At 43.2% G+C, this 12,529-nt stretch overlaps 1 protein-coding gene across 1 annotated transcript in view; it reads left to right on the top strand.

Moving 5' to 3' along the window:
- LOC140907170 (dynein axonemal heavy chain 5-like) overlaps positions 1–12,529 on the top strand; it is a 266,273-nt gene that overhangs the window by 22,794 nt on the left and 230,950 nt on the right. Inside the window, exons 8-11 of the mRNA XM_073332494.1 lie at positions 5,764–5,865; positions 9,683–9,869; positions 11,598–11,763; positions 11,867–11,960. Of these exons, the coding sequence (XP_073188595.1) occupies positions 5,764–5,865; positions 9,683–9,869; positions 11,598–11,763; positions 11,867–11,960 (549 nt within the window). The remainder of the gene's footprint in view (positions 1–5,763; positions 5,866–9,682; positions 9,870–11,597; positions 11,764–11,866; positions 11,961–12,529) is intronic.

The following is a 12,529-nucleotide window of genomic DNA, read 5'->3' as shown; positions in this document are numbered from 1 at the left end:
GGAGTAAAGACCAATGTGATGGTCTCAGCCACCTGGATCCGGCACTGCAGTGCCTCCCTGCTGGACTCCTCTTCCTCCACTTAGGTATGGCAGAGCTATCCTGCAAACACCAGGCTAAATCTAAGCAGTGTTCCCTGTGTGAGGCAGCTTTTACAAGATCTACAGAGGGTTTACTAAGCTCTGCCTGTTCTCAGCCAGCCGACCCTCACACTGCCACAGCACAGAGCTTAGAGTCAGACAGGCATGTCAGGTCCCCATCCTGGCCTGAGGAACAGTGACTCCACCATGAAAAAGCCTGATCGGGAGCCTCTGAGCTTTTGGTCAGGGAATATAAGGACAAGGAAGACGCTATCTGGGCAGCTCACTGGGTAAGTCCTGCAACAGACCTGGCTGAAGGGGGAAAATGTCACTGAAAGGACCCAAGGTCTCCCCCAGATACTGAAGTGGGTCCTTGACTCCCTCAGGAACGAAGCATGGCTCCTAATCTGCTCCTCTTCCTCTCACTGTGAATCAGGAGATTCTTATTGTACTCAGGGATAAGTGCTGCAAACCCCAGAGACTCTGCGTCACAAAAAGGAAAAACAAATGTGTCCTTCCCAAGGCAGCAATTCATATTCTTAAATGAACACGTGAGGTGAAGATCAGGGGTTAAACCCCCTTTCCTTTGCCTTCCCTCCAGAAGGAGTGTTTTCTGGGGCTTTTCTCCTATACACAGGCTCTCACAGTGCACTGAATAAGGCTCACCAGCCTTTGCCCCCTGAAGTATGTCTGGGTTTGCAGAAAAGCCTGGCCCTCTTGTGCAGCCCTGCCTCAGACTGCAGCATAATTGGAACTGTGCCTGGCTGGCTCTCAACCCAAGGATCCTCTCTGTCACAGACAAGGGTTCGGGTTTAGGCAGCAGTGGAAGGGGATTTGTGCCTTGTGATCAGCCATAAACCTTTGCTCTGCCAAGGAAAAGGGCTGAGTCTGAAAGGCAGGGAAAGCTCTCTGTCTTGCTGATCACCCCATATCTGCTCCGCAGGATGGCTTGACAAGCAAAAGGAGTATTTGAGGTGATGTCTGACCAGAACAGAGGCACATGCGGACTCTGTTCCCAGGGCCATCTTTACCCATATGCAAAGTACGCAGCTGTGTAGGACACCAGGAAATTTGGAGCATCACATTGCCCCAGATTTCCTGGTGCCCTACGCAGCTGCGTGCTGCTCCAGTGGCCAGCCCAATACCCCGGGGCAAGCTGAGCCGCCCAGGATAGCTGCCCCCACCCCTGCTCCACCTCTTCCCCATGGCCCCTGCTCTGCCTGAGCCCCACCCCCACTCCACCCCTTCCCCAAAGCTCCCACACCTGCCTCTTCCCACCCCTGCTTCTCCCCAGCCCCGCCCCCACTCCACCCCTTCCCTTGAGCTACATCCCGGGGGACTGCAGCAAGGGTCAGGCATGCCCTGCACTCACCGGGCGGCAGGAAGTGGATTGACGCGCCCCAGCCCGCTCGGCTCCGCCGGCTCCCAACTGCACCCCTGGTGAGTGCGGGGGGGGGGCTCCGCTGCCGGCTCATGCTGGGGGGTGATTTCCTCCCTGTCCCTGAAGCCTGCTCTTGCCCCCACCCCCGTGGTGGGGCTGCGTAGGGCCCCAAAATGTCTAGGGATAGCCCTGTCTGTTCCCACAGAGGTGCACCATCATGGGATTATAGAGGGGTAAATGAGAAATCCCTTCCTATGTTCAAAATGATCCTGATTTACTGAGTAAAGTCCTGAGCAGTACTAGGTTGTTTCTGCAGTACTTACTTGCATGCTAACCAGCCTGAGGGAACAGGCAAGCAGGCTTTCAGGATCCCAGAGTTATCTAGCAAATTACTTACACAATTGAGGTATTTGGTCCATTACCCCTCCTTGGTTGGGTGGTCTTGAGGTCATGTTGAATAGCATACTACCTCTTCCCTGTAAAAAGCCAGGGGAAGTACCACAGATGCACCGCCAACCCCCTCCACAAAACTGTCCCTGCTCTTCCAAGACAGGGTGCCAGTGTTCTGCAAGGAACTCATTAATATTAATAAAACATCTTCTCTGTCAAGCATTATTAAATACACTGTTTCACGTAGATGCCTCCTTGAGAACCATCATAACATCCAAATGAGGCCATCTGATTAAAACCAAATGTTAAACTAAAACCTCATATAAAACCAAAGAAATGGTATAAGTTTGAGTAGCCTAATGTTGGTGCAGCTGTAGCTCTACAGGTGAAAGACACAGTCACATCCTCAGAAAGGGACTCCTTCCAAAATGCCTATAGACCATCAAACTGATGCCACACTGCACAGCAATTTCAAAGCTTCAGTTAAAGATCCTTGATGTGATTTGTGATGTGCAATGGTTTCCAACTTGATGGGTACAAAGAAGCCATGTTACACTCAGGACAGCAATCAGTCATCCTAAACAGATACCTTTTGCATCCAAACTTACAGGTGAGGGACCATTTGGGGAAACATCAGTAACTTAGAGTGCACAGAGACTTCAGTCTTCGTTATCAATGCCAGCAGGGCAATCCGTTGGTCTCTACCAACACCAATGGTATCCAAGAAGGGACTCTTCCCCTGGCAGAGCGAAAAATCAGGAGCAGAAGTTTCGAAAGAAATCTAAATATATTTTCCTCCAGAACAAAAAAATTGTCAGCATGACAAAGACAAAGAGCATTTGTGAATGAGAGCTCACAGTTCCTGTACAAGACTCTTCCTTCTTATCCATCCTTTGTACCTAGAGCCTTAAGAAATAGCTGGTAGTAATCACAGCAAGGGACAGGTCACAATTTACACACTTCTACTCCATGTATAGACAACATAACAATAAGTAGCCTGTCCTGAGAAACAGACCCATTCATTACTGGGCAGCTGCTGTAAAGGATTTGTAGCTACCACTTCTTCAAAATCAAGAAGAGATTTTAATCCCAATGCTGAGAGTTGCTCAGAGGGGTCAAAACAGACGAGGATCTGGCCATAATTTTACCACGATGGTAGAGATTAGCAAAGAACCAAAACTTCATTGCATCAGTCATTTCAGGGCCGTGGTCCATTCATAGCCAATTGTTTTCAATGGCTAGGATTGCTCATGTCTTGTGTTGGCTTCATTCCTGAGTGGATCTTTCAAAATGTGCCTGCAGAAATTCCTTTTGAAGACATGGAGCTATGCACTTGATGCAATGCAAAATTAGGTGTCATTCTCAGATCACATCCAAATGTCCTTTTGTGGGTAGGTAAGTACAAACACACTGAAAGGCAACCCGATTTTTACTCTAGACTCTTGCATACTCACTATGGGCACAAGCTTCCCAGGATGGGGAGCTTACTTGGAAGACAAATTTCCAAAGTCTCAGAGAGTGAACTAAATGGTTCACTTTGACATCTCTATCAGTGGCATGTATGAACAAGAACACCTCTCCCACTGTGGCCATATGGTATCAGAGCAATTGGCCATAGAGTCCAATATATTGACTGTGACAGTGGCCTGTATCAGCTGCATCAGTAGAAGGTGCAAAAAACTATGCAGTGCGCAGTTACAGTACCCTCAAGAGAAGAGAAGTCACCTACTTTCCATTAGAGGTTGGCTTATAATTGAGGCATGAATGTTTATATCCCTTCCAAAACTAGGTCAGACTTCTCTGTGGCAAAGGAAATAGTTTTCTGAGCAGAGAAGAATCTGCAACCTTTCAAGATAGTTCACATGAAGGATACAGAAAAGAAGGAAAAGGGAGAGTTAAAGTCCTTTTCCCCATCCTTACTGGCCTAGAAGGTGCTTTGGACTTGCTAAATAGCCAAGAACCACATACTGTACCTTCAGAAAAGGCCAAACCTCTTGAAACAGGAACTTCTTCATCTAGACCAGGAACATCTACACTTAACAGCCTGGGCATCAGAAGAGAAGCGTAGTTCAGCATGGATTCTCCATTAACCTCAGAATCAGTTTGGTATCCAGACAGAACCGGGATATTTCACTCACTGATCTGGTCGAATTTCCATTTCTGATGGTGAGGGAAAACAGAAAGCTCTTTGGGACAGGGACTGCCTCTTTGTGCAGTGCTCAGCAAAATGGGGCCTTGGCCTCCAGATGCTGCTATACTGAAGTGAGCTGTAGCTCACGAAAGCTTATGCTCAAATATATTTGTTAGTCTCTAAGGTGCCACAAGTACTCCTTTTCTTTTTAATAATAGTCACAATTATTGATCTCAGCTACACTAGAGTTTCTCCAGAATGGTTGGTTGGATTCCTATAACCAAGCACCGTAGAAACACGGTATCAGCCCTAGCAGTGATCTGTAGGTAGGCACATTGGACTCTTCATTTGAGTATCTTAAAATGCCACAATTAATCAGAATGACAGATTAGACAAGCCTATGATTAGCCTTTCTAGTCCCCATTGCCTCCAAAAGCAGATTTTGGAATTAATTCCTGTATCTGTACAAGAACCATGTTGTTGTTGTCATGAGCAAAAGGCAGTTGTTATAGCATTCTGCCCATGGTAAGTTCTTTGCACAATTCCTGCAAAATAGTTCTCCCATCATTTTGTTCTAACCCCTGATGCTGATTTGATAGGCTGTGACATAAATGAGCATTGCTAGTATGCTGTTCATCTCATTCCATCCAAAATGTCATGGCCTTAGGGCCTCAAAGTTGCTTCAGGCAAGATGTTACAATCCTGCATCAGTTGACATGCTAGGCATCGGTGAAAGTATTTGCAGAAATCTCTTGGGCATTGGAAAAGAGGTGTACGAGCCTCATCTGAGACAGAGTTGCAACATAAGTTTCCATTTCTCTGCAGAGGCATCCTTTGGTAGGAAGGTGCTACTAGGTTGGTTCCTACATAACTCCTTTGTGTACAAAGATCTTGCTTTATATGGGGGGGGGGGAGAGTCCATTCCGGCCTGCAATTCTACTATAATAATTAAAACACTTCTCATCTTTCCCCTATTATGTCTTTGAATCGCTGCTTGCTACTTCCTATTAGATGAATGAGGAGAAAAGCTGTGCAACAGAATGAAAAATTTCTTACGTGATCATTTTATTTCTGTCAGCAGCTTCTCTCTGAGTTCAGTCCATCCTAGTAGTGTGGAAATGACAAGAATACTTTTTTCTGTACAGAAAGATTTAGAAATATAATTCTCTTAAGGTTTGTCATGGGATTCACTCACCACTGTGGCACCTCCTGCTGGCTATCTCTGGGATTAGCACTGCTAGCTGGTGTGCCCTCTTCTGGTGGTGCCTCGCTTGTCATTGTCACCGCCTGCAAACCTGCCTCAGTCCAAGTACAGCAGCTTCCTCTTCATGACTCAACTCGTGGTATCACTGTTCCCTGCCCAGCCTCTGTAGGCTGCTTTTAACCCCTTCTCTGCCAGTGTGGAACAGATGCCCCATCACAAGTTTATTTAATACATTATATCAAGTTATTGTCTTAATGCTAATAATTGGTTGCTGGAGCACCTCTATCTTTGGAAAAACTCTTCTGGTGACTTGAGCCGAAGGGTGTGTCTTAGTCCTGGAGCTTCCAGCAATAACATTGAACTGCCTCCAAATTCCACAGTGGAGATCATGAACACATTAGTGATGAATGACGAGAGAAGCTGCTAACAGAATATTATTAGGTAAGAAATTTCTCATTCCTAGAAGTTTAGGTTATAGTCTATTTACATCCATCTTAAATGTGTCTGAAGTTCACTCGGTCACAAAACTGCAGAAGTTTCATTTAAATGCATTCTGTTAACTATTTTTTCCCCCCAAAGGAGGTGAATTTTGGAATGTTTGATTGTACTAATGGAAATATCCTTCAGGGCCTGGAAATTTTCTTGGCCCAAGTCATGGTACCAGCACTTAAATCTCAGCAGGTAAATAATCAGTATCTTTTCTTAACAAACCTCTTTTGAGTTATGTCTAATAGCTGTTTCTATCTCAGTTGTAAATCAGATGAACTAAAACAAAAGTGTCTGTCAAAGGGAACAGAGAACGATATAAAGGTCTAAATTAGGATGTGCACAGGTCCTGACATTTTTATCTGGGAGTCTGAAATTCATATTTCATATTCATTGTTCGTATTTAAAAATACCACAACTTAAAAATAGCATAATAAGGTATGCATGATAAAGCAAGAGAATAACGGTGAGTGTGATGCTAGGGTAAGCTCGAGTAAAAAGAAGTGTCAATTTCTCTTAGTTGCAACATAGGTAGGCCCATGATTTAATCTAGAGATGTTTACAGTTAGAGGGTCTTCAGCACTTTAGCACAGCCTGAAAGCCCCAGCCTACTAGAATTTTTCTGGTTTTGTGGGTCTGTCCAGGGGTCCTGATTTGGTCTGTTGAAACTAGAAATGGGACCAAATTAAAACCCAGCATCTGAATAACTTCAGACGTTGTTGGGTTTGAAATCAGAAACTGTATTTTGCAGCTTGGGCCTTGTATCTAGTAGAAACTGAGATTCCTCCCCCCCCCACCGTCCCCCCCGCCCTCACCCCGGTTTCATTAGAACCAGTTAAGTGGACATTCTGGCCACCTTTCCACACCTACACTCTGCTGCTTCTTTCCTTTTGCCTCATTCACACATACTCCTGTTGTCTTGCCTCCCTTGTCCTTGTAGCTCAGTGTGCCCTGCTTATCACAATGCAGTATTGTGTCCATCTTCAGCACGGACATAGCAGGGTGGGCCTTGCCAAAGCTTCAGCCCCTCCAAAGTAATTTGGTGTCACATGGTCCAGATGCTGCTCTTTTGATTTTCTTTCATATTGAAGTAGAAAGAAAGATTAGTATCTAACTTCCTCCCTTCAAAGGGAGCCATTGTTCTGAAGTCAAGCTGAAAAGAAAGCCCAACAAGTCACCTTCAGAGAGAGAACTCAGAGCGACATTTCATTTTCATGAGGTCTTTGCTCTCATTTGTCTCCTCTGCAGCCTTTTGTCTCACCTGCCAAAGCTCTGAGAGTGGGCCAGCCCAGTTTCTTGAAGCAGCAGTTGCAGTCAGAAGCATAGATGACATTTTCCTTATAACTTTGTGTCCTTGCCATAATGCTTTGTTAGACGGTTGACTCTGATACAAGACAGCTCCATTTTGACTACCATTATAAATACACAGAGCTGCTAAATGCAGTGTTGCCAACTCTCATAATTTTATTGTGACGTTCACAATGTTTGATGTTTTCCTTATAACCTCAGCTGTTGGAATCAAGAGGTTACATGAGAATCTCAGCTGTCATTATGTAAAAAATAAGATTTTTACTAGACCTTTCGATTAATCGCAGTTAGCTAAAATTAATTGTGATTAATCACAGTTTTAATCGCACTGTTAAACAATAGAATACCAATTGAAATGTTATTAAATATTTTGGATCTTTTTTTGTATTTTCAAATATATTTATTTCAGTTACAACACAGAATACAAAGTGTACGGTGCTCACTTTGTTTTATTATTTTTGAATACAAACATTTGCACTGTAACAATGATGAACAAAAGACAGTATTTTTCGATTCACCTCATGCAAGTACTGTAGTGCAATCTCTTTATTGTAAAGGTGCAGCTAGCAAACATAGATTTCTTTTGTTACATGACTGCACTCAAAAACAAAACAATGTAAATCTTTGGAGCCTACAAGTCCACTCAGTCCTACTTCTTGTTCAGCCAGTTGCTAAGACAAACAAATGTGTTTACATTTACGGAAGATAATGCTGCCCTCTTCTTATTTACAATGTCACCTGAAAGTGAGAACAGGCGTTCGCGTGGCACTGTTGTAGCCAGCAAGATAAATTGCAAGGTATTTATATGCCAAATATGCTAAATATTCGTATGCCCCTTCATGCTTCGGCCACCATTCCAGAGGACATGCTTCCATGCTGATGATGCGCGTTTAAAAAAAGTATTAATTAAAATTGTGATGGAATTCCTTGGGGGAGAACTGTATGTCTCTGGGCCTGTTTTACCCACATTCTGCCATATATTTCATGTTATAACAGTCTCGGATGATGACCCAGCACATGTTTTAAGAACACTTTCACTGCAGATTTGACAAAATGCGAAGAAGGTACCAATGTGAGATTTCTAAAGATAGCTATAGCACTCAACCCAAGGTTTAAGAACCTGAAGTGCCTTCCAAAATCTGAGAGGGACGAAGTGTGGAGAATGCTTTCAGAAGTCTTAAAAGAGCAAAACTCCAATGCGGATACTACAGAACCCAAACCACCAAAAAAGAAAATCAACCTTTTGCAGGTGGCATCTGACTCAGATGATGAAAATAAAGATGTGTCAGTCCACACTGCTTTGGATGGTTAGTGAGTAGAACCCGTCATCAGCATGGACGCATGTCCTCTGAAATGGTGAATAAAGTATGAAGGTACATATAAATCTTTAGCGCATCTGGCACGTAAATATCTTGCGATGCCAGCTACTACAGTGCTATGCGAATGCCTGTTTTCACTTTTAGGTGACGTAAACAAGAAGTGGGCAGCATTATCTCCTGCAAATGTAAACACACTTGTTTGTCTTAACGATTAGTTGAACAAGAAGTAGGCCTGAGTGGACTTGTAGTCTCTAAAGTTTTACATTGTTTTATTTTTGAATGCAGTTATTGTACATAATTCTACATTTGTAAGTTCAACTTTCATGATAAAGAAAATGCACTACAGTACGTGTATGAGGTGAATTGAAAAATACTATTTCTTTTGTTTTTTTGAGTGCAAATATTTGTAATAAAAATAAATAGAAACTGAGCATTGTACACTTTGTATTCTGTGTTGTAATTGAAATCAATACATTTGAAAATGAAGAAAACATCCAAAAATATTTTTAAAAATGGTATTCTATTATTTTTTAACAGCATGATTAATCACGATTAATTTTTTTAATTGCTTGACAGCCCTAATTTTTACCCAACTGTCAGGAGACTGGTGTCCAAGCCTGGCAGAACTACATAATGGCGATACTCTGGACTGTGTTGCCTAGTGGTAAGAGTCTGTAGCTGGGGCTGGTGGGGAACCTGATTCCTCCTTTCTCTACTGGGTTCCAGCTCAGGGCCCAGTAAACTGTAGTTCAAAATGCTCGGCGTAGGGGTTGGGCACTCCTATTTCTGCAACCTGGGCCACTTCTTATCCTGGCTTTGGTTCCTTTATTGGTGCCACTGGTTTGTTTCAGAGTCCCCTCTACAGTCCTCTGTGGTTGCGCCCTGGAAAGTCATCTTCTTTCAGTCACAGCTTGTCATTGTCAGCCTCCATGGTTGAAGGGCCTGCAGCAACCCAGCAATGGGGCCTGGTCCTGGCCACGTGGGGCCTCAGCAGCTTCTCGGCAGGAGCCTGCACTACACAACTGCTCTCCTTTGTGGTCTGACTAGACTGATCTGAGCTGCTCCCTTTTGAGCTCAGCCTCCACTGGAAGTATGCCCAGCAGGGGCGGCTGTCCATGGCTTTCTGGGTCCAGAGCTGCTCCTTAACCCTAAACTCCTCGCTGCGGGGCTTGTACACCCCATCACACCAACAAACACAAAATTAATATGCCCATTTAAAATCGGGCATACCAAAGCACTGACTAATATATTGTAAGGGGTCCCATACTGGCCAGGAAAGATTTATCTGTAAATTCTATGGTTCTGTGAATAAGCAATACTTTTCTAATAAAAACAATACCTTTGTTTTATATTTTTTCTTGCATTCATTATTTTCAAATAATCAGCACTGGGGAGCTGTGAAAGAAGGCTTGAAGAACAGCCAGATACAAGACTTCCTGTATTCTGTGGATAGATTTGTGGGTACCTTGTCATCAGCAAGACAGAATTTAGAAGATAAAATTCAGCTGCAGAAGGTGGATATTGAGAGTTACCTCAACAACTTGCATAACCCTTCTGACTACATAACAGCAGGTCAGTAATTCTTAAAGGAGAAATATTATATGTTCCAAAACAGAACATGGAAATGAGAGTATTTATAGGAAGAGAGATGTTCCATGTCCTCTATGCTGTTAGCGATGATTTCTTTTAAAAGGTTTATTTGTCCTCTTTCTTAGAGCTATATTTCTTCTTCTTCTTGATCTTAGAAGTGGAGTATAATTCCAAGTTTATGATCTTGAAAATGCCTGAGATGTGATAAAATCAGCACTATGACCATCCAGTTCTGCAGGGTGAGGGAAGCTCAATAAGGTGGGTTTGGAGAGGATGGCATAGAAAGGAGGATCAGCTGCTACCTATGGAATGCTCCTTACTTTTGTTGGTCCTCAGGTGGACTAGGTACACTATGGCTCTGAGATCCAGGGATTGGAAGGGGGCATAGCTGGATAAGTGGGCTTGACTTATGGACCCTCTCTACAACAGTGGCCTCTCCTCCCTGCCCCCCTTCCTTGTCACCACATGACATTTCAGTGTAAAATAATGCTGATCCGATCAGCATTATCATATCCCTTGCTACATACTAAAACCCCCTTAGTGGGTATGTTTTGGGGCAGCTGCAAGTAAAAAAAAACAAACCTATGGCAGCAGGGCTGCTAAGGGATCATGAGTCACTGAGCAAGTGCCTTGCTCTCCAATGGATGGCACAAGGTCTGAAAGGTTTCCCTCTGGATCTCAGGTAAACTGCACGTTTGAAGGTCCAGGAGCCCTAGTCATAATGCAGAGGGCAAACTCTACACTGTCTCCGCAGATGGAACAATCTGAAAGACCTTTTGATTTGAAACATGCAGAGTTTCCTGGTCACTATGTGGATTGTCTTCCACCTTTAGGACAATGTGGCCCTCTAACTTCACTGAAGGAGATGGCTGGGAAAGAGAGAATCCTTGTTTAATCACAAGTAGGGTTATTAACTAAATATGCAAAAAGAAAAGGAGTACTTGTGGCACCTTGGAGACTAACAAATTTATTTGAGCATAAGCTTTCGTGAGCTACAGCTCACTTCATCGGATACATCCGATGAAGTGAGCTGTAGCTCACGGAAGCTTATGCTCAAATAAATTTGTTAGTCTCCAAGGTGCCACAAGTACTCCTTTTCTTTTTGCGAATACAGACTAACACGGCTGCTACTCTGAAACCTAACTAAATGTGGTTAATGTACCAGTACATTAATTTAAATTGTTAGTTAGGCTTGGCATTTTTGTTGGATATGAAAATTCTACATGAAAAATGCAGCAATATTCCAGTGGCTTTTAAGTATACATCTGATTTTGAAGTTATGCATGTGCTAATGGGGCTAAAGCCTGTGGTCCTTGTTCAGTTTTATTTCATTTGACTTTGTTGGGAATTTACCTGGGTATGGACTGAGCAAAGCTTGCACAAAGACGTTAGGATTTATTCCTAACAAATTAGGATTGCAGGGAACATGCACTGTCGGAGCTCCCTGCATGGCAGTGTACAGAGGGGAAATAGGTGGGTGACAAGGGAGGGAAAGACAGTGGCAAGATAGAGGATCTGCTGCATGGATTCTCTAGTCATCTGCCCCAGGATTAGGATGAATGGCTACTTTGGGGTAAAGAAGCCTTCCGAAGTCAGCTCTGCATCCAATCTGGAGCCAGGTGGTGAGAATTCTTCTATAGAATGTTTAAATCTATGTACGTTTCTTGGCACTTATTAGTAGAATGCAACTTTTGTCTTGTGGTTTTAAAGGCAGTAACATCGAGGTCATTGAGAAACTTGAGGGAGTGCTAGTAATTTGGATCAAACAGATTGGACAAATTTTGGTGGAAAGTGAACAAATGAGAAAAGAAGCTGATGACATTGGCCCAGCAGCTGAACTGGAACACTGGAAATCGAGAATGGCATCATTTAACAGGTTAAAGCATTGCATTATTTCTTCTGCAGGCTAAAGGGCATTTTGTTTATAAACATGAACTGTCACTGGCAGAAAAAAATTAAAATTTATTCTTTTTTCAAAGCCTTTTAGATGAGATCAAGAGTCCAAGAGTAAATAAAGTTCTAAGTATTCTTCAGGCAGCAAAATCAAGACTATTAAAGCAGTGGAAAGAACTGGTAATGACTGTGCTTTTAATAGAAATAATTTTAAGTCAATTAAAAACACGCTGCTGTGCTTATGCTACATAAGAAAATGAACCCACATTGCTCATAATAGTTTGGGGATGATGGTTTTTATGTATTGGGCTTTATTTTTTTTTTATATAAACAAATAATAACAATTCTCTTGATTTGGAGTCAAGGACACATATTTGTGTGTGGCGGGGAGGGGGCAACCCTATCTCCTATGTTGCCAGTTACACAGATATCTACACAGGCCTATGGGATTGCCAGGAAGGGGATAGAGGAGGTATTGGCTACAGGCCCAAACTAGTTTTACCCAGGGCACTTACTACATCAGTCAGATGGACACCTGGTCCAAATTTAACAATGCAAAGTGCAGACAAGTCCAGAAAAATGGACTCACAAGCCATGTGCAGGTGACCTGAGATTCAAAAGCCACTGAATTCATCAGTAGAGGAGATGATGGGCAGAAACAGCAGGTCTACCGTCAAGATCTTCTAGTCTTTAAAGTGTGGATCTACTTTGAGAATAGCCTGTGGAAAAATGGTAACTTCTTACTCAAC

The sequence above is a fragment of the Lepidochelys kempii genome, chromosome 2 (assembly GCF_965140265.1).
Source record: "Lepidochelys kempii isolate rLepKem1 chromosome 2, rLepKem1.hap2, whole genome shotgun sequence".
Classification (NCBI taxonomy): Eukaryota; Metazoa; Chordata; order Testudines; family Cheloniidae; genus Lepidochelys; species Lepidochelys kempii.
Note: the sequence above shows the minus strand (reverse complement) of the source record. Positions and strands in the feature narration are given on the sequence as shown.